The sequence below is a fragment of the Pagrus pagrus genome, assembly GCF_965226575.1.
Source record: "Pagrus pagrus genome assembly, chromosome: 16".
Classification (NCBI taxonomy): Eukaryota; Metazoa; Chordata; class Actinopteri; order Spariformes; family Sparidae; genus Pagrus; species Pagrus pagrus.
This window is the reverse complement of record NC_140200.1, coordinates 21,726,269-21,749,137: the sequence shown is the minus strand read 5'-3', so window position 1 is coordinate 21,749,137 and position 22,869 is coordinate 21,726,269. Positions and strand designations below refer to the sequence as shown.

Sequence of the window (22,869 nt, the reverse complement as noted above, 5' to 3'; positions counted from 1 at the left end):
TAAAACTGTCACAAGACAGGGAGGCCCATAGACACAATGTTTTCACTCTTAACACATCTTCTATACTCGTTAAGTTTCATGTGCAAGAATAACGTATCAAATGAATAAAGGGACATTAATAAAGGGGCATTAGAAAATGAAAAACTAGGATTTGTAGTCTGTTGTTTAGAAATAAGTCTGATCTCCTGTACTTTTAGGTTCTACCTGCAGCTTGCACCTGCTGCAGTGTTGAGTCCCACTGGGTCAAACGATGATTAGGATTAGAGCAGATAACAGCCTGAACATATGGACGGGCTGATAATGCAGACAAAGCAGCAACATTACAGGCATGAAAGGAGCTGACCAGAAGCACAGAAGTTAATATTTGTCATCTGATTTGAAGTATTTATTTGATTTTTAGACATTTCACTGTAGCTGCTAAGATAAACGCGTTAGCGCACCCCCCCATCTGAAACAAGCCCCCAGGAAGAGCGGCAGGCTTTCTTAGTGGCCAAATGTGTTGTTACATTGTCATGTCATCATCACAAGCTTATATTGTGAAAGAAGCCTCTGTAAAACAGAGGGTCAAAGTTTTTTTGAGCTGCGAAATGACGTGTTTGACTGTAAGAATTTGAGCCATTCGGTCCAATAACATTTGGAAAGTCTAGAAGAGCTGCAGTAAATGGTCTGCGATGTAAAGCCAAGCTCGAGATTAATGTGCTCACACTAAAATCCGTGTATACCTGGCTTTAGGATTACTTTGTAACAAGTTACCCCCGACACTGCCCACCGCTGGTGCCCTTTTCATTTTTCCGCCCCTGCCCCTCAAACATCACGAGTCCGCCACTGCTAGATAATGACAGCATTTTTTTAATTTTTTGGGTGAACTAATCCTTTATGTTTTTATCAGAGTAATGTCACATTCACTATAAAATCATTGGTTTTAATAGGTCAACATGCCGAGAGTCTACTTCAGCTGATATCACTCTACAGGCTGTTGCATCATGGGATTCCACATGGTCACCGATTACATGCATACACACACACACACACCCACACTCGGGCAGTAGTACAGGATACTACAGAGTGGAGCTGCTCTACCATTGGCTCACTGGCATCGGAAGGCCGTGTGTCAGCGTCGGATGAACAAAAGATAGAGGGACCCGGAGAGACAGCAGGCGCACCAGAGAGGCGGCATGCTGCTTCAGGGACAGCACAGAGGATGAGCAGGACGCGTTCAAGTACTCAGCTGTAATATACCTGTAGTCCTCCTCTGCTTCATTTTCTAGTCTTGCATCGTCTTTGGAGCATCGCAGCGGCTTCCAGCAGTAACCGAATGAGGAAACCGCTCTGTGCTGCGTTTCCTCGCTTCCTGCCTCGCCCCTAGCTGCCGCCTCTCCTCTCAGCAGCGGAGTAAAGAAGAGGAACTACCCGGCAGGCATCATGGTGGCGGGCGAGCTCGTGCAGGAGCATCTACGCGCGGATGCCGGCGCACCTGACGACATCACGGTCGGCAGGAAGAGTCCCGAGCTGGAGGGAGCAGCCGAGCCGACATACGGAGCGGAGCCGACGTGCCGGGCCGGGGAGACAGACACCGAGCGGGAGCCGGAGCTGGAGAAGGAGAAGGAGGTGCCGGCGGATGAGAGAGAGGCGATGCTGCCCAACGGAGGCGGAGCAGAGGCGGAGGAGAAGAGGCTGGAGACCAGGCTGTACCGGCGCCGGTTCGCCGTGCTCACCATCTTCAGCCTGTACTCGTTAGTGAACGCCTACCAGTGGATCCAGTACAGCATCATCGCCAACGTGTTCACCCAGTACTACGGGGTGACCTACGACAAGGTGGACTGGCTCTCCATCGTTTACATGGTCGCCTACGTGCCGCTCATCTTCCCGGCCACCTGGCTGCTGGACCGGAAGGGTCTGCGGATCACGGCCCTGCTGGGCGCCGGCCTCAACTGCGCCGGCGCCTGGCTCAAGTGCGCCAGCGTGAGCCCCGAGCGGTTCGGAGTCACCGTCACGGCGCAGGTCGTCTGCTCCGTGGCGCAGGTGTTCATCCTCGGCCTGCCGTCCCGCCTCGCCTCGGTGTGGTTCGGACCGCGGGAGGTTTCGACCGCGTGTGCCACGGCCGTGCTCGGGAACCAGGTCAGTGTGTGCGCCTGCACTAAATGATCGACAGGCTGTATGTTACAACGTGTTGTTAGGTTTGTGTGGAGCAGATCTAATGTGGAGTGGAGGGGAGAGATGGAGCAACTGGGATGGAACAGACAAAAACATGAAGCTGATAGTGATTTAATTGTTATTTCATTATATGACATGAGTTATATCTTTTCCTGGGTTTAAAGGGGCACTTTGTAGTTTGGGAGAATACATTTAAAGGGGTACTAGCTAGAAAGGTGGCAGGGTCCGCCAAATATAAACAAAGTAAAACAGTTTGAAAATGTGTTGTCCTTTAAAGGTGATCTGTGTAGATCTGCGCAAACAAACTCAATAAACAAACACACACCTTAAAGGACAACACAGTTTCAAATATATGTTATGTTATATATTGTTTATATGTGGCGGACCCTGCCACCTTTCTAGCTTCAAACAGTGTTCTGGAGACCTTAGTTACCTCTGAGAACAGCTTGTTTTTTTTGTAATGGAAAAAATTATTTCTGAGTTAATACTCATTAATATCATTGATATCATAGTGCCCATTTAATATTTATATAATAACAGGGTAATAATACAAACTCTGAAATATTCATCTGTGTTTATCTGAAGTGCTTTTGAGGAGATTTGTCAACACAATATAACTGAGTAATACTGATGAATGTTATCACCAAACACTCATATTAAATGTGTAATATGATTAGAGACTGTGTAAAACAATAATAGTGTCTGTTAACAGTATTTCTCTCTCTCTCTCTCTCTGTGTGTGTCTCTCGTCCCTAGTTGGGAACAGCCATAGGCTTCCTGTTGCCTCCAGTTTTGGTTCCCAACACGAAAAACGACACAGAGCTGATGGGTCACAACATCAGCGTAATGTTCTATGGCACCGCTGCGGTCTCCACGGGCCTCTTCATCCTCACAGTTATAGGTACACACACAAACACCCACAACACACAACACACAACACACACAACACACACACAACACGCACACATCTGTGCCATCTGTTCCAGTTTAAGACTTGTGGTTTAGTTACCCTGGAAGTCATATGAGGTGACCACAGGCTCACTTCTGTCTGCACATATCAACAGAGGTGTTTGTGTGTTTGTGTGTCTGTGTGCCCTCAAAAGCAGTGTTGTAAGAAGTACCCAAAAGTCATACTCGATTTTAAAAAAAAATCATATTGCACGTGATCATCGACGTAATATCATGTGCATTATTCCCCTTGATTATCACGTGCAATAATACTTCTTTTTTTTTTTCACTACCTCACCCACTGATCGTTATATAACGTGTTAAAATGTTACTGTGGTAGAAGTGAAAGTTAACAATAAGAATTGTGCTTGAGTAAACGTCTTCAAGGCAACATTTAAAAAATTATCAAAATCAACAGAATGTGAGGAAATAACAGGTGTGATGTTATATCAAAGGCGTCTATGTATTCTGTTGCAGAGATATCTATTGAAGTTAGCATGCTATCCAGCTAGCGCCGAGCTATTCTGTACCTCAAGAGGTGACAGGCCGATAGTAAACAACGCCAGCATTTCCCGGGTGCTCCGAGCTCCCGGTACGTAGTCGATAGCTGCACTGTTAGCTGAGCTCACTAGGTAACAGCAGCTACATTTAGCAGCAGAGTTTGAATTCGACATTAGGCCAATATTTACATATAGCATCTTTAAAGTATTTGATATTAAATGTGCTTAAGTAAATAAGAACATATCTACTTAAAGGGTAACTCCACCAATTTTACACATTAAAGTGTGTTTACAGGTCTTGGGGAGTGCTGCTGCATATGTGAAAAAGTAGTTTAAAGTCTTTTGTGTCTCCAGAAGGAAGCTGCTAAAAATGCCTCCAGTGATGTCACTCAGTGGCGAAGTGGTATTATGGGTAATGTAGGCAGCAGGTTATGAAAAGGAAGAAGAATGTGTGGAATGAAAAAGGTGATTCAGTGGTTCTGCTGTATTGATTTTGATCATTTGTTATCAATTATAGTGTGATAAGTGTGCAGTGTCTGGAGGCAATTTATCAGATTACATGCAGCTTCCTCTATAACCACAAAGGGCCTCATACTACTCTTTTCACATATGCAGTAGCACTGGCCAAGACCAGTAAACACACTTTAATGTGGAAGGTTGGTGGAGTTACCCTTTAAGTATCAGTTAGTACAAGTAACAGCAAATACTGTGTTCTATGGGTCAACCAATTGTTGGCCTGGCCTTTATTGGATCTGATGTTCAACACTTTTTTTCTTTTATCTGATTGCCGATAAAATAAATTAATTTAAAATATGCACTATTTTGGCTCTGATGCAGCATACAGTCTACAAACTAACTTGTAAGTACTCAAATGTAGAAATTAAGTAAAAAGCACAACAAGTAGAAGTATGAAGTAACTAAAAATGAAATAATCAAGTACACCTCAGAATTGTACTACAATTACATTCCATCTCTGCTCATGAGGATTGAAACCCTCCACAGTGGGGACATTTTGCTGCTCCTTACATCTGTAAGTGACCAGTTTCAGATAAAGACTTGAGTTTAGGATTAAGATTAGAATAGGATTAGGTTTGAATTAAAGACAGACCTACCGTTGAGGGTTAGTTTTTTAAGCAAGTTAACTATGTGTCATGGTTTGGAGAGGAACATTTTTGGTTAAGTGGTGTGTGGAGAGGGTGAAATACTCACACCACACATTTTAAATCACAGTTTCCTGATCTTTTGTGGTATTTATTGTTTTTAATGCACATTCAAAGAGAACATCATGTTTTTATTTCACTCTTTGATAAGTAAGAGGCCGAGCAAGCTAACCCAAACAACCATGTCTGTGTCTTCTCCAGTGATAACGGACCGCCCCAAGCTCCCACCCAGTCACGCCCAGGCTGTCCTCCCAGACACTCCTCCTGAAGATTACTCCTACAAACAGTCCATCCTCAACCTGGTCAGAAACAAAGCTTTTGTCCTCCTGCTCATCACCTACGGTAAGCATGAAAGACCTTCAGTTTCTGAAGCATTTTCTGGACCCTCAGTCCCAGAGAGTAACTTTGAACGACTACAAGAAAAGACGAAGGCGCACATAAATGTTACCATAACTTTCTTTTTTGTTGCATTCTTGCTTGTTTATACCTACGCGCCAGCACCCACGCTTTAATTTGTGAGTTGTCAACCTGCTCCTTCAACCCTCAGAGCCTTAACGTTTATTAAAAACACCCACAATCCTCACAAAACAATCCAGAGAATTAACATTTCCCCTGGGGAGAAGTCATTAAGGCCTCAGCAGCTGAATGAGGCTGAGCTCTGCGCTCTCATGTTTATAGTGTGACCGTCTCACGGCACATGCTGCCTCACATGACTCCTCCGTGTGTGACAGCACAACACACACTTTGGTTTTTTTCTGTTCTCGACACACTCAAAGCAAGTCACAACAGCTAGACACACAGCGGATTAGACAGAGCTACTTGCATGACAGCAAATTCACTCGTCAATAACATGAATACATGTGCTGCTGTGGTTAGAAACAGTGACTCTAAAAACATTATTTCTACAGTAACGTTCATCTTCCCACTGCAGAACTGCTGAATCTAACCACACACTCCCCGGCCTCTTTGTTTCTGTCTGCCTGCAGGTATAATGACGGGCTCCTTCTACTCTGTCTCAACACTTCTCAGCCAGATGATCACGGCCTGCTATGAGGTAAAAAACACAAACAGCTAGGAGTGAATGAAAACAGACTGTTTAAAGGAACAGTTCACAAAAAAAATTAAATTAAATTCAGTCACTATCTCCTCACCAACATGCAAGGGTGAAGTTTCGTAGTCCACAAAACACAAAACAGAACATTTCTGGAGCTACATACAACTGAAGTAGTATTAACTTTAAACTTTTACCTTTTTGTCTCTTGTAACAAACATGTTTATTAATGGAGGTTCATTTCTGATTTGTTACGGTCCAAAGCGAGATTCTTTGCTCTTGTAGGATTTGGTCGTTGCCACCTATCTCTAACGTAAATCTATCAGCTCAGGGTGTGTTCGTTCATATGTGGGTCGTCTCGTCTGTCAGTGAGTGAGAAAAGGATCCTGATCCTGGATCTTTGCCTGATACTCAGGTGCATCAGCTGCAGTATTGTAGCCATTGTCTGTACAACAGTGTGCTGTTTATCTTTGTTCCGACTCTGAATTATGATCAGGCTTTAAAGGTTGAGGCTGCAAGAACGAGACTCAAAACAGGTCGAACAACTTAATAATGGAGCAACGTGTGTCAAATACTGCAGATCTTTTCTAACTCATCACACCAACGTTCCCTCCTCAGCCGTACTTAAAGGGGCACTATCTAGTTTTGGGGACTAAATAAACAAACTGTCTTTGTTTTCATGACTGAATAAACTGAATTAACAAAGTGACCTTAAAGGACAATACAGTTTAAAACTGTTTTTCTTTGTTTATATGAGGCGGACCCTGCCACCTTTCTAGCTTCAAACAGTGTTTTGGGACCTTATTTTCCTCTGAGAACAGCTTGTTTATTCAGTTATGGAAAAAATAAATAATTGTATTATTACCTCATTAATATTGTAAATATTAAAATTTTGAGTTTGAATTTTCTCTCCAAAACTACGTAGTGCTCCTTTAAAAACGTTTCTGCTCCATTTAGTTGTCATTTTGTCTTTTGTTACCATGAATGATTAAACCGTACAGAATAATAGGTGGATGGATGGAGACTTGATGGTGGACAGAAAAAGAGGAACAGAGAGAGAGGAACAAAGACACTTCTGATGGCTTTGACGAGACATGAGCTTATTGTCTGAGTTCATTAGCTTTTCTCACGCATGCCTGCTGCCCACCACAACACTGTCCACACACACACACACACACACACACACACACACACGTGAAGCAAAATGATGCCGTGAAAGACTGATTCATTCACTCCGAAGCGCTTCATTCTCACTCTCTCTCTCACACACCAACTAGAAGGAAGGCTGACGCTCATTCAGTTTCTGCTATTCCTAGCAATACACACTCTCTGTCACACACACACACACACACACACACGCTGAGAGATGTTCACCCTTGCATGAACTTATAAAACTCTCCCAGCTGAACTGTCAGATGACTTAACAGCCCTCTCCAACCAGAACCACCGTAAATCCCTGACTCCCCCCAACTCCCCCCTCACCCATACATACATACGCACACACTTAAAGAACATGTGACTGGATTATAGTTCACCCACCTGCGAGAGGAACTTTTCTGTTTCTCTGCAGATTTGATGAGTTCAAAGGTGAACAAAAGTGTTTTCGCTCAGCTGTATTTTTTACAGCCTGAATGATACCAGATTTCTGCGACTGACACTGATATCAGGAAGTAAAATAATTCTAATATTACTAATAATAATCCCTGAAATGTGGCATTTGATTTTGAATTTTGAATTTTCAGGTGGACAATAAACTCCATTATCCAAAATGACATTGATACAATGAGCACCCGGAGAGAACCCACAAGGGTTAAGGGTTAAGGGTTAAGGGTTACGGCTTCATTTGATCAACTCTCTGCTGTAACTCTATGTTTTTTGTCATTTCCTGTTTTAGCTTTTGTTTAAGTTTCCACTGTCTTGTCTTGCTCTCTGACTTGTGCCGTGCTCTGAGTTCATCTACCATATACACAAGCTTATTGATGGTAGATTGCCCCTCAAAGGTGGTATCATTTTTTTTGCTATCACTTCATGTCTCTCAGAGAGTAGGCGGTGTTCAGATTTCATTCTCTCATATTCTGTCTCCGTAGTCTTGAGTTTAGCTCTGATATCTGCGTTCTCTTCATTTTGCATCTTTATCTTGTCATATGTTCTTGAGAAGTGATCCTTCTCCTTTTTGATTGCCTTTTCAAGTCTGCTGCGAGTTTCTGCTTCCTTCTGCTGCTGGTAGACAGCAGCCTCATAGTCCCTCTGGAGGTCATAGTTTTTAAAAAAAACAAAAAAAATTCTGTACTGCATACAACACCCTCTGTCCTTAGACCCTCGACTCGGATGAGGAAAGACTCCACGAAGAAAAAAGGGAGAAACCTCAGGAAGAGCAACAGAGAAGGGATCCAGAGTATTAGGGCCAGGGATGAGGGAAAAATGAGAGGAGAAAGGTTTTTTTTCATTATGCACTTCAAGAAAACAGTCGAAATGTTGCATAATGAAAATAAAAAAACTTCCTCTTGACATTTTTTTTCTCACCCCTGGCCCTAATACTCTTCTGTACATGACAGATGTTGTAAGTACAGAACTGAACAATGTTTACAATCTATCTGTAATTTAAAGAGATGACCAAGAGATGATGTCAAATTGGGGGTCAGTATCTTGCTCAAGGATACTTCCAGGTCTCTAATTCAGGCTTAAGGGTTACAGGGTTAGGGTTCATCGACTTTAAGGACGGTTACACCTATGGACAATTTAGACTAACCGATTAACCTTACTTTTTGTGTATGTCTTTCGACTGTGGGAGGAAGCCGGAGCACCCGGTGAGAACCCACAAGGGTTAAGGGTTAGGGCTCAGGAGTTCAGGGACGAGCTACTGTGAACTGAACTCTGGTCTTATTTTTAGCTGAGCCTCTCATATCTGATCTGGAGAGCAGTGTGACTTTTTTAGACTAACCGATTAACCTTACTTTTTGTGTATGTCTTTCGACTGTGGGAGAAAGCCGGAGCACCCGGAGAGAACCCACAAGGGTTAAGGGTTAAGGGTTAAGGGCTAGGGCTTCATTTGATCAACTCTCTGCTGTAAATCTAAGTTTTTTGTCATTTCCTGTTTTAGCTTTTGTTTAAGTTTCCCCTGTCTTGTCTTGCTCTCTGACTGCTGTGCTCTGAGTTCATCTACCATGTTCACAAGCTTATTGATGGTAGATTGCCCCTCAAAGGTGGTCTCAATTTTTTTGCCATCTCTTCATGTCTCTCAGAGAGTAGGCGGTGTTCAGATTTCATTCTCTCATATTCTGTCTCCGTAGTCTTGAGTTTAGCTCTGATATCTGCGTTCTCTTCCTTTTGCATCTTTATCTTGTTATATGCTCTCAAGAAGAAATCCTTCTCCTTTTTGATTGCCTTTTCAAGTCCGCTGCGAGTTTCTGCTTCCTTCTGCTGCTGGTAGACTGCAGCCTCATAGTCCCTCAGGAGGTCATAGTTTTTTGTTCTCTCATCTCTGAGGTCAGAGGCACACTGGTTGACTGTCTGCTGAAGGGAGGAAAAATTGCTGGAGGACCCCTCCAGATCCCTCTGAAGCTTCTCAATCACCTCCTTGTGCTTTTTACGTTCAGCTTTCATTTTAGTGATTGTGACTTCCAGCCTCTCATTTGTCCGCTGGAGCTCCTTTTGTGACTTCAATAGATCGGCCACTTTTGCTTGTTCCTCCTCAATGGCCTCCTCAAATGTGCTCTCATTTTTCTTTGCCATCTCTTCAAGTCTCTCATTTTCTGTCTCCATATCCTTCAATGAAGCTTTGTGAGTTGCCTTCCATTCTTTGTACCTTAGTATCAAATTATGTAATCTGGAGGAATGAGCAACCTCCTTCTCAAGGGCCTCTTCAACTCTGCTGCGAGTCTCTGCTTCTTCCTGAAGCTGTTGTTCACAAAGCTGCCTGTTGTTTTCGGAAGCCTCAAGTTCATTTTGCAGGCAACTGATTTCAGATGCCATTTGCTGTTTTGCAAACTCAAAGTCCTCTGCTTCCTTCTGCTGCTGGTTTAAAGCATCATTCAATTTACTCTGGACTTTTTTGTTTTTTGCTCTCTCTGCTTTGAGGTCAGAAGTGCACCGGTTGACTGTGTCCTGCAGTGTGAAAGCAAACTTTTCATCGACTTCAAATTTACTTAGGAGTATCTGAATAAGGGACTGCATTTTTGCATCGTATGTCGATGGTCTTTCCACCTGCTGCTCATTAAAGGGAGCACAGGAGTCGTTGCCTCTGCTGGACACTGAGAGCTGGACTTTGTCCATCAGTGGGGGAAGTGGACGTGGTTTTGATTGTTGGCAGGTTTTGATTGTCCTTTTAATTTTCTTCTCCTTCCTCGGAGACATCCTGGGCGGCGGGGGGGGGAGTTCTCTGTTCATCTTCTTATCTTGAAGAAATGACCACACTTTACTGAAAATCTTGCTTCGATATAGCTGGGATAAAACCTGGCTTTGTATATTCCTGAACTGACTGCAACACTTCACCTCTACTACTCTACTGTGCAACACCTCTACTACTGTGATGTGTGTCTTATAGCAGAGATCAAAGGAGTGGAAGGAATGGTCACACTCAATCAAAGAGGTGCCAGCTTTAGAATCCAGATCAAAGCCCCAGTTCTCAATTTCAAACAATAACATTCTGTCCTGTTCTGCCATTGGTTGATAGCCATGCTAATAGTGTTGGTGTAAGTCTGTGTCCTAACTGGATGCTACGCGAGCGAGCGTCCGACAATCGCGTCACATCTGACGCTCTCTGTCCTGACTGAATGCGTTGACTGAAATAGTACGCTTCAGTTACCCCATTATGTTCTGTAACAGTTAAGTTATCTTATCGGCTCATATCAGACATATGATATAATTCTGATAATGTCAGGTGGCTGATGTATCATTTGGACTCCAGTTCTTTTCCACTAAAGCGGCTGTGGTTCAGGAGGTAGAGTGGGTCTGGCACTAATCGTAAGGTCATGTTTTTGATACCCGGATGCTGCAGCTGCACGTTAAAGTACCCTTAGGCGACATACTGAACCCCAAATTGTGTGAGACGTATCAGGGGTTACTTTGGACAGGAAGCACTGTATCCCTCCTGATGATGTCAGCACCGGTTTTAATGTAACATCCTTGGTCGGCACCTTGTGTGTCCTCTGCCATGAATGTATGAATGTGTGTTGTAAAGCACTTTGAGTAATCGGAAGACGGGAAAAGCACTTTATAAATGCCAGTGCATTTCTTAACATATACCATCTCCTCTCTTCTCCTCTCCTCAGAACCAGGAGTTGAATGCTGGGAGAATTGGTTTGACTCTGGTTGTTGCGGGAATGGTCGGCTCCATCCTCTGTGGCCTGTGGCTGGACCACACGAAGACGTACAAGTAGGTGACGCATGCAGTTTTCTCCCTGGGGTTATGGGAGACTTAGGAGCACGTATGTGGCGGGGATGTTTGGGGGTCCATCCTCAGGAAAATGTTCCAGTTTTCCAGTTGTCTTTCTACAGAAAGTTGGGGAAACAAGAACAGGTAAAAAGCAAACGACGCCCAACAAGCTTAAAGACAAGACTTACTTAAGCACTCCACTGGGGAGCAACTGCAAAAATTAAATCTGGTAAAAGTCCCATTCCCACTTCCTGCAGGCAAGGCAGCCTGTCTGTGATTTATATCTGAAGCCTTACGTCGTACGTCACTGACGTCACAAATGCGCCGGAAACAGTTGTTACAGAAGAGAAAACAACCGTTCACCCATTGACTTCAGAATTTAGCGCATTCACCCAGGTCTTATGTTTAGATCAAAGCTGAGCCAAAGTGATAGAAACCTGTGTCAACTGCAGAGTCAATTGACCCAGGTGTAAATGGAGAGTGTGCATATTCCCATTGCACACAAAAGCAGGTTTAAGTGGGATTTTTGACCAGTAGAAAAGGGGTATAAGTTAGTTTTGACGCTCGAGGAACAGGCCCAGACAGGCGTGTCCACATACTTTTGGTGTATAAGTGTAATATCAGAGTTGTTTCATACATCTGGCCCCTTTGTGTGAACAATATAAATCTCCAGCGTGGAGAGTAGATGCAGTAAAATGAAACCTGAGACGATCGCGGTGGAGGAAGAGAGAGAACTGGAATCCTGACTTCGCCTAAACCTGTCGGGTTGTTCTGTCAGCAGTGCTCAAGTTTAATGTGTCGCCATAGTTTCACAAGTGGGAGGAATCAGAATGTGGGAAGTCGTAGAAGATAATCACAGAAGAAACAGCTCTTATCCCTGATTGGTGACTGTCAATCAAAGTAATCAATCGACTGCCTCTGACGTGGTTGTGCTGCTGTTTCACAGGATGACGACTCTGATCGTGTACACCCTGTCGTTTCTGGGCATGGTGGTCTTCACCTTCACTCTGGACCTCAACAACATCTACCTGGTCTTCTTCACTGCTGGAGTGCTGGGGTATGACTGTCCTGATTTACTGAATTATACCCCAACGAGCAAAAACATTTCCAAAAGACGTCAATTTAATATCTTTGAAGGCGTTGAAAAGACGTCCACTGGAGATCCTGAGTTATTGTGACGTCTTTTTTAGACGTCAGCTTAATTAATTACCTTGTTTTGGTGATCTGATCGTCATCGGGTTGGCTAATGTTCCAAGGATGGTTCACCAAAACTTGGTAATTAATAAAGCTGATGAGTAGCTCACCTGGTAAAGTACATGCTTCATGTAGACTCCTGAGTTTGAGGCTCAGGGTTCTAATCCACAAAATGAAGTTAAAACTTCAGTTTTGAACCACAAGAAGTTCTTTCATCACACTAACTTTCATTCTGGCTCTTTTGGATGTTTTGCTCAGATGGGTTCATGATGCTGACATTTACTGTGCTATGCTGTTTTTTATATGACTATTTAATCATACGATAAATATATTTCAGTTCAGAAGAGATGAAACTGATATGCCTAATGCCGGTCTATGTTCATCAAAGTAAACACAGAGTAGAGAGCATCTTATCAAGCACATAAAACAGTGGTATTTGACTGCAGGGACCACCTTGATGCTTTTCTGAAAACGGATCCGACGGTGTGTTCATGTTGTTTGCATATCAAATAGCTACTTCATCTTTCCAGGCTGCACACTATCATGTAATCCCGGGTTTGAGCTGGAAAGCAGTCATACAGTGGAGGGGCAGGGGCATTAACTGCTCCCACATGTTACACATCCTCTCATAAACCATCTCTGGTTGTATCAGAGGCTCGTAAAGACGAACGACTCTGCACAGTCCACAAAAAGTTATCTCCCTCATACTTTATGTCCATTAACAGCACTGACCTTTGTTCTCTAAATTCAGTTAAGAAATGGTTTAAAATAACTGTGCCGTACCATACCCCTTAAATTTGATAATTACAAATAGTAATCAAAGAGAGTTGAGAATAACCAGCGATGGAATGTAACTAACTACAGTACTGTACTTAATTACAATTTCGAGGTACTTTTCTTGAGTATTTCCATTTCCTACTACTTTATACTTCCTCTCCACTACATTTATTTGATAACTTTACTTAGTAGGTATTTTGCAGATTCAGATTATTCAGTGCTGATAGGCTATAACTTGTGACATGTAGGGATGCTGCATCAGAGCTGAAGTAGTACATTTTTAAAATCATTTTATCAGCAATCAGACACAAAAAACGCAGATACCGATAATAAACATTTTTAAAAAAGGTGAATATTGGCCCCGATAATCAGCCAGGCCAATGAACAGTCTACCCTCAATATATGTATTAAACCATCTGAGTTTTAGGCTGCATCGCCCTTCAGTTTTACTCTCACAGCTGCACAATTCTGCTTTCAAAACAAATCTGCAGGACACGGGGTGTGAGCTCTGTCCGTCTCTCTGTTGTTTAAGGTTAAAACACAGCTGCTGCAGTTATGAAACAGGCGCTGTGTGTGTGTTTACATATAAACAAACATTCAGCAACAAATAAAGTGCACTTTTACGAGACCACACATTCCAATACCTTTTAAATATTAAAGCTCCAGAGTGTAAGAGCTGTAACTTGTTATATTAATGTTATTTCTCTTTAATTGCAAGAACCAGAGCCGTATGATATGAACATGTGGATATTAGCTAAACACAGATGGTGTAAATTATTTGGATCAGGTTTTCTGCGTCTGGATTTTAATATACGGAACAAAAATGTGTGACAGATAAAATACTTTTTTTTGGATGTATTTTAGATGAGCGAGAGGTTTGTTTGGCTGTAATCACACATGTAAGCAGATTATTCGACTTGGTTTAGTCTCTAAACTCTGGAAAACGTCCGTCTGTGTCTCAGGTTCTTCATGACGGGTTACCTTCCTCTGGGCTTTGAGTTTGCGGTGGAGATCACCTACCCAGAGTCTGAGGGGACGTCGTCAGGACTCCTCAATGCTTTCGCTCAGGTATCACAGACACCACAAACGTGTTGCATTCAATTCTTAAAGGGGCTGATTCGTAACTGTAATGTTTCCTGACCTGTGTGTTTGTGTTTGTGTGCAGATATTTGGGATTATTTTCACTCTGATTCAGGGCAAACTGACCACAGGGTACTCTCCTCTGGCTGGAAACCTCCTTCTCTGCGTCTGGATCTTCCTGGGGATACTGCTCACTGGTAGGCTGTTTGTACGATTCATTTGTGCACGTACCACTAAATATTAGATGCGGAGGTGGACCATGTGACGATTTAAGATCATAATCGATCTTCAAGTTGTCCATAATGAAATTATCAGGTGAATCGTTGAGATTGCAGCATTTAATGACGCTTTCACTGTACAATTTAGGGAAAGTGAAGGTTAACTGGCGATCCATTTCTGTTATCAACCAAATGATTGAACATGAACATTTAGGTGTCTGGTATCTATCAGTGAGTACAAAGGGGACTGTTGGGTAATGGAGGCTCTACCGAGGGCCTTGCTAGTTATAAATATAATGTTTCTTTGTTTTATGTTTCAGCCTTAATAAAGTCGGAACTGAAAAGACACAACGTCAACATGGGAGCAGACAGCAACCACCTGCAAGCAGTGAGTGCACAGCAACACGCACAGAAACGCACACAGAAACAAATACAGAAACACACACTATGGGTTATGTGATGTCTGTCTTTGACTGCTCTGCACGAGTAGACTAAACTGCAGAATGTTTCTGTGCGTATTCATTATTGTCAGAACAAGTTCATCAGTCTTTCAGCAGTTTTAAAGAGACATTTATTTCAGTTCAGGTTTCAAAAATCTGACAAGAAAGTGATACGTTTTGAAAGTGTTTTTGTATATTTGTTGATTTTCTAGATGAGGGATTTCATGGAAAACTGTATTTTTAAGAACATATCACATGTCCCTCTGCGTCCCCGTGGAGTGCCCTTTAGAGAGGACAGCACTGAGTCTGAGTGTCTCTTTGTATTTCCTCCTACTGACGTCCCATGGTGTGATCTTATGACGAGACAGATTCTTGAACCTTTCTCTGCTCTCCTTGAACAGAGCCTCTTGTCAGTGTGGACATTAAGTCTCTTTTGTGTTTCTGTTCAGGCTCACAAATTCTCCTCTGAACACACAGCTATTAAATCTGTCCCCCTCTTGAATCTGACCTCACCACCGGCTGATTATCTGTAATGATTTCTGAAGGCGCCCTGCAAATCAGCCTTCGGCCGTTAGTTCTGTTCGTCTGGACTCTTCAATCAGCCTTTAATTCGTGTTCCCACCGTCCTGCTGAGTCACCGCTGAAGTGCCCCTCTGAGAAGGCGATTCACCAAAGACTTACTCTTCATCCTGAGCTCAGAGGTCACAATCAAGTTTGAGGTTTGCGAGATGAGATTCGAAATAGAAAGTTTATTAGCAGAAGGCAGAGGATGATGTGAAAATTTCACATCTCAATTATCCTGGTCAAAGGATCACAACAATCAACGTTTTTTCAGTCATTCGTGAGGATATTCACGATTATCCCGATGGTGGAAATTCACCGCGATCAACTTTTGTATGTACGTGAGCGTTTTCAGTGCGATTTGCAATTAAACTCGATGTTGTTCCGTCTCTAAAGTCTTTCTGCTCACAGAAATTGTGGCCTTTAAACAAGCACTGTCTTATTTTCACCACTTAAATAAAACAAATGCTGGATTTCAAATTTGTTTTCATTTGGCGCCATCTGGTGGTGATATAAAGAAGTACACTGAGGATTGGACTAAAAACAGTTCACACCGGATTAATCCGTCTTCGTGATACTTTAAACAATGCTTTAATCATATAAAATGATCCACAGGTAAACTCTATAAACACATATCTCCATACGAGTGCAGAGTTTGTTGGCAAGGGGAAAATGTTGGTATCAGAAGCGTTTTGTTTTCCTTTTGTAGTCCAAGTAGTGTAGACACAATGTGTTTTGGTTGCATGCAGGTAAACTGAGAGCAAACGAGACAAAACAGTTCCAGAACGCAATCTCTGAACCCATCGACTGTCGTCTGATGACCACTTAGCTTTTTTTGAAATGTTAAGTCGAGGAAGTAGGGCTGTAACGATTCATCGAGTTACTCGAGTTACTCGATTACAAAAATTGGTCGAGGCAAAAACTCTGCCTCGAAGCGTCGTTAAATTCCTATGACGCACAGGGATCTTGAATGTTCCACACGGACCGTTGTTAATACTGCGTAAAGTGCCGTACACGGACACGGAGAGCCCTCTCCGTCGCCGGAGAGCCTGACGGAGAGCCTCTCCGTACTCTCCGGGCGCGGAGTGTCCGGCACTCCGTCGCGGGGAAACGGAGACGGCAAGGGCTGTGATTGGTCCTCTAAACTCACGTCCTCACGCTGGTTCTCCAGCAGCCCGGGGGGGATTGCATTGCGTATCCGCCACCACGACGGAGAACTGCGAAGGCTCGAGATGACATGCCAGAGCAGAACCAGTTTGTGCGCGTTTAAAAAACGTAGATATGATATCTGCTTTACAGACAGTTGAGACCGACGTGACATGTTCTCTCTCTCTGTCTGTCTGTAAGTGTGTGTGCACGTGTGTTTGTTCACGTCGGTCCGGAGCTCCTCCCTTCGTAAAACAGAGCGGAGGAGAATTGTAGATGCGCGACGATGAAGAAATTATTAATTAAATGAAAACGGTCCGGACCGGTTCTATAGGAAAAGTGACCTTAAATGACTTCTGTTGTGATTTGGTGCTGTGTATAACATAAAATTATATATAACACAGCATGCGTGCACACACATAGGTTGCTAGGTTACCATAGCAAATAGGCCTATCCCAGAGATTATATATTATTTGTTAGTAGGTGGTTAGAAGGTGCAATCCCTTTTTGTAATGTTGTATAAGACAACACTAAGGCAAAATGGCCGTTACTATTTAAGTTTGTATTGATTCATAGTGTTACATGTTATACATGTTTTACAGTAAGTTGAAACTGTATTGTTATTTAAGGAGGAGTTGGAGTTGGAGTTGTAAGAAATACCTCTGTTTTTTAAAGAAATAAAAGCCAAATGGTTGATCATTTTACAGCCACATCATTTTCGTCATGCATTATTTGTTTTGGTTGTTTAAAAATGCAAAATATATATATATACGATTAATCGATTAATCGATCGATAAAGTGCTAGATTAATCGATTCCAAAAAGAATCGATAGCTACAGCCCTACGAGGAAGTATCAACTGAGAAATGAGAAGCTTGTTTCCGTGTCATTGACTCATCAAAGCCGATGTTAGTCCATTCCAACAAATCCTTGAGGAAATCGTTTTGTTGATCCCCGTCTAACTTTCTCTCCATTCCTTTCTCCTAGCTTCCCACTGATTGTCCCGGGGAGAAAAGCAACGGCGTCAAGCTGGAACCCTCGTTCAGCTTCTCCCATGAAACCTCGCTGTGACGCCGCCAAGTCACCAGATCGTAGGACAGATGAGAAGGTCTCCCTGCTGCCCTGGGACAAGTGCTGGCACTGTAGTCTATGTGAAGAACCTAAAGGTGCACTTGAATTTTATTCCCAAGTATAATCTCCTCGATAATCGGACAGCAGGATTTTCGGGATGAGATCCGAGTCTAATCAAGCACATTCACAATCTACAGTGGAATTAAGCCAGAAGGGATGACCGAAGCCGGTCAACGCTCCCCCTGAAGCTGTTTGACTCCTTCGAAGCATTACCTCCCGTTGACAGAACTTGGTGGTTCCTCTCGAACAGATCGACATGGATCGGTAAAAAAAGAATGCAGAAGAAAATCCGCCGCACTTTATTTGTATCATACGTGAAGCATGGCGCTCCTGCGTTGGTATCTGTATGTAAATCCTGGATCACCATCACCTGGTCTGCTGTAGTTGATTCTTGACAGAACGCAGCAGCAGGTCTTCAGGTGTCTGGGAGGACGAACTAGAGAGTCATCCTGCAGCCACTGCCCGCTGCACAGGGCCAACGTCTCCTGAGTTTACTTGAATTATACTTTCACGCTCTGGACTGTAAAACACTGTAAATGTTGTTAATAGTCCTTCATTTCATTTTTTCTCTACACGTGACACTGGTTCTGTTAGTTACAATCTGAAATCTCCTGTGAATCTGCTTCGGATAAAGATAATCAACATGAATCATGTTATTGTTCGATCAGCCAGGCCGAGAAGCAGCCGCAGATCATTTTGCCTGGTTCATTTAGTCTGCAGAAGAATGGGCGGGTGATGTAGCAGCAAGTCTGAGGTCTAGACGATTAAAAAAAGTATATGAAAGTAACTGAGCTCACTCAACTGACACCGTCTAAATCTGGAAATCCTCACAGGTTTTTATTTGCAAGTTCATTTTTGACACAAGTTTTCATATTTTGGGACCCATGAACAGTTGGAGTTAAGTTCAGTGCGATTGTGGCTACCTTCGCCTAAACGCTTTGTAAACCTGGGATGGTGAGCCATTCCATTCTGAAGAAAAGAGTTCAAACATTTAGAAGGTTCATCCCCCTTTTCCTTCCCATTAGTCGCCTCCACAAAGCGACAAAAGAAGTTGAGGGAAGAGGAGGGAATGTAGAAGGGCTGCCCCCTATAAACCGAACCGGATTGTTCTCGTGGTTTTTGTTGTAGTACACGGAGCAATGCAGGATGTAAACTTTAAAAGTGAGTCTAGAAATGACCACAAATCTTAAAACTAACTCTGACTGAGGCGGAGGAGGGTGATAGAAAACAGAGAGCAGTGTGACTCCTGTCTGTCGGCTGCTCCGGTGATGAATGTCAGTGAAGTCGCCTAAAACACTTTAGAATCAGACGGCGGTACAACCTCGGCTACTGCAGGACGCACAATTTTACTGACTCTGACCGCGTGGAAATCTAATCATAGATTTTGAGGATACGACTATAATCTGAGAAACCCTGGTGTCCTGACTACGATGCATTCATTCATTCTAAGACGCTACAGATGTATGAAATGATCTGAGCATTATTAATTTGTGTTGTATTTTGTCCTCGCAACATTTCTATGTTTCTTTGTTTTTAACAGTTGCTGCCTTTTGAAACAGAAGTAATGCAGTAACCAGATAATAAAGTACATGATAATGAATATAAGGATGTAACATAGTGCAGAAAGAAGGGGCAGGGACACCATTTGCCCTATTACAAGACACTGCACCAACAAAATGATTCTCAAGCTTTTATTTTAAGGTGAAAAAAAGTTAAAGAATGTTGCTTTAAATTCCCTACCAACTCCCTAACCAAGTATATTTGTCTAATTTCTACTCAAAACCATCTTATTACACTTAATGGAAGACTCGGTCACCTAGAAAGAAGCATTTCTTTTTTTTCTTTATTGCAAACAAGCAACACCTTGTATTCATTGTTGTGTACTTGTTTTTGAAGTGGCATTTTTCCAGTGTAACTTGTCACTACACTGACGAAACTGTGACGTTTTCAAACTGCTGTTACTGGTGAAATCGGTTGATCGCTGCATCACCACGCAGATGACAGAGGAAAGTCATTGAACACGAGTCTCACAGATAAAACAGGGGACTCACACCGGCTGACTCAGGAGTACATCAAGAGACCCCTTCTACCAACAAAACTCTTGTTGGGTAAAGTGGAGAAAGTAGAGGTCAAATTTCTGTGACAGCGCCCTGACATGACTGATGCCAAGAGTCAAAGCACTGTGCTTATGATTCATGTGATTGTCCTAATCCAAGTTACAGACCGGCTCTAATGGGGATTATTATTTAGTTTTATTCAAACTCATAATTATAAGGTCTTTGTAAGCATGAGTTAATAGGCGATAGGGCCCTTCTAAGTCCTTTATAAGATGTTTATTAACATAAATAAGACTAAATCTAAATCTACATGTTTATCGTCAGTTTATAAAACATTCCTACGCACTTGCAGGAAACTTGTTTACAGTTTATAGACGCTTGAGAAGGTCAGTGCAAGTCTTATGAGTTTCTTACTATTGTTTACAGCATTTTGAGCACATTTTTTGAGGCTTTAATTTCTTAAAACAAAGCTTTTTCTGCACGTAAACGGCGTTTCAGGTCACTGAAAATTGACCTTTTGAAAAACTTCTTCCAGGGTGAAGATGTTAAGAAAGTCGAAAACGAATGAAAGAAAGAAAATGACGAAGCAGACGCGTTTATCAGTGTTTGTAGCATCACTGGCAAAAGTGAACTCTGAGTTTGCGTTAGGATGTCGAAGAATGCGTGTTCGTACGTTGATGGAATGGATGCTCTGTTGTTTAACTTTATATTTAGGAAGACACAAACATGTTCTGATAATACAGCGATGGGAAAGAGAGACAAAAACGGCTGCTGACGATGTTTTGCTGACAAATTATCCAAGAAGACTCTGTGAAGAGCGGTCGTGCTTCTCGCCTCGTTCATTGTATTTTCTGTAGCTTAGCAACCGACCAGAGTATACAATGTGCTTCCTCCCGCCCAGTGTACATGAATGGGTACGGGATATACGTTTTCAAATGTGATGTATAGACAGAGATTATTTCTGAAATGGTGCTGAAACAGGATAGAGACCTTTATCTTAATAAACCTGTTTCCAGAAATACCCAACTTACTAACTTATGTCATTATTAAACCATTATTATGTGTTGCCTTATGAAGATTAATAAATACTTTGTTTTGCATTTATTAACAGTTAACCCTTAACTGCCTTGTTAAGATTAATAAATAATTATAAGAGCTCATAAGGTTTTTATTAATGTTCCTTAGCAGTTTATAAAGTTAACAAGTTTCCTGTGATTGCTTATAAATGTCTTATAATCTAACAATTAATGTGTATTGTGCTATTATGAACATTTATAAGATGATTAACCTAACGACTTATTATTATGTATTATTAAGGCTTATATAGTCTTATCTTAAGGACTTACAAGGGCCGTATTTTCCTATTGTTTAATGCTTACTACAAGGACCTTTATACAAAGTGTTACTGACACGAGAGAGATAACTATCTGCAGCTTGTACAAAAGGCTTCTCAACAACACGACTGTGCTGCTGCTGCTGATGTGTTTCCCCACTAAACAAACGACAGTGGACCAAACAGAATGTGAACGAGTTCAGAGTTCAGTGCACAAAAACGAAACAGACGCACAACTTCAAGTTTTATACTCCGATGCATGACTGAAAATGTGTTTTTATTGTCGACTGCTGTCTGTTGTTACGCACACACAATCTGCATGTCACGGCTGCTGTTTGTGAGACGGGAAGAATAGCGCCATCTTGTGTTTTTTGTAACAAAGCAAGCAGAGTGGACAGAGAAGCACAAGAGTGATTGTTTCTGTGACAGGAAAAGATGATTCACATTATAAGTGATTTACAGATCGGTTTGTTCATTTTATTTATGTCGTGTCAAAGTTTGACTTGTAGAAGGAATTGTGGTTTTGTAGCTTTCTTTACACATTTATAACTATAAATGTTTTGTTTTTATTTATGTGTGAATGAATGTTGCCAACTTTTTAAGAAACTGTTTGGCGATGACATTATTCTACGGAATGATTACGAAGTCAACATCAGCCGAGAGACATTTTACCTTTTGCCAGAACTTTCTCTTTACTTTTCTGAATATACCTTTAATGGTAGCATGTTTCTACAAACCACTGTTAAATCTTCTGTTTCACATCTGTTTGGTATAAAAAGAAAACTATGTATATTTATTTGGTTTGAAAGTATTTCTCTGTTTTCTGGCTCTTAGCCATTGAAGGTCTAACTTCGCTCTCATTTTTATAAGTGGAACTTTTACAGTCTTCACATTTGTTCATATAATTTATTTTTCTCATCATGTTCGGCTATTTATTAATCTGTGAATAAATTATTAGCAAATAGCACTGAGTAAAATAATAAAAGCACTCACAACAAATGGTTATCTGGACTAAAACATACAGAGAACTCAGCTTGTTTGATGAAACCCAACTGAAAAATGTCTCTTCAGAGTCAGATCTCCCGTTGTCTCCATTATGAAATCAAGAAAGGATGTCATGTACCAGGTACTGTGAGTGCCGCCGAGACCATTTGTGTATGAAATCGTCTCTGTTGTAACCACGAAACTGGTCTTTGAATCACTTATTTTACATTAACGTATAAATTAGTTTTTGTTTGGCAGGATGTGTTCATGGTTGTGGACAAAGGACAGCTTGTAGTTCCCAGTGTAACTTTTATGTGACACATAACGATTAAATGGCCGAGGTCAAACTGACACAAGCTGAACGCCTCATTTGTGTATTTTCCCAACAGCATGCACTGTTGCACTTTCCTCTAGGATAAGGCTTAGTTAGTCTGTTTTACACATTATCAACAGCTCTCATGATTAGAACAAACATCATCATGTTAGTCTGTCTCTCCTTACCCCTGAGATACTTTTAATACTTCCTTTGTGCCGTAAATCCAGCCTTCATTCTTCTGGGAACAAATCTTCAAATCAAATCAAATCAAATCAAATTTTATTTGTATAGCCCAAATTCACAAATCACAGTTTGCCTCAGAGGGCTTTACAATCTGTACAGAGACGACACCCTCTGTCCTTCGACCCTCGATTCGAGTGAGGAAAAACTTGCCCCCCAAAAAAAGGCCCTTTTAACAGGGAAAAAAAAATGCGAAAGAAATCTCA

General features: G+C 42.0%; 1 protein-coding gene across 1 annotated transcript; it reads left to right on the top strand.

Annotated features, from left to right (window-relative positions):
- The first annotated feature begins 803 nt into the window (after positions 1–803).
- flvcr1 (FLVCR choline and heme transporter 1) lies at positions 804–22,458 on the top strand. The gene is made up of 10 exons (XM_084377102.1): positions 804–2,118; positions 2,911–3,055; positions 4,964–5,104; positions 5,749–5,816; positions 11,084–11,187; positions 12,134–12,244; positions 14,121–14,226; positions 14,324–14,435; positions 14,777–14,844; positions 17,590–22,458. Exons 1-10 carry the CDS (start codon positions 1,423–1,425, stop codon positions 17,671–17,673), a joined length of 1,635 nt encoding a protein of 544 aa, XP_084233228.1. The 5' UTR covers positions 804–1,422; the 3' UTR covers positions 17,674–22,458.
- Positions 22,459–22,869: the final 411 nt, after the last annotated feature.

What these genes read in the sequence shown, in the direction of transcription:
- flvcr1 (XM_084377102.1), top strand. Translation starts at nt 1,423, where the DNA reads ATGGTGGCGGGCGAGCTCGTGCAGGAGCATCTACGCGCGGATGCCGGC. An exon ending in CTTCATCCTCACAGTTATAG is followed by an intron (nt 3,056 to 4,963) that starts GTACACACACAA and finishes TGTCTTCTCCAG; the next exon opens with TGATAACGGACCGCCCCAAG. An exon ending in ACAGCAACCACCTGCAAGCA is followed by an intron (nt 14,845 to 17,589) that starts GTGAGTGCACAG and finishes CCTTTCTCCTAG; the next exon opens with CTTCCCACTGATTGTCCCGG.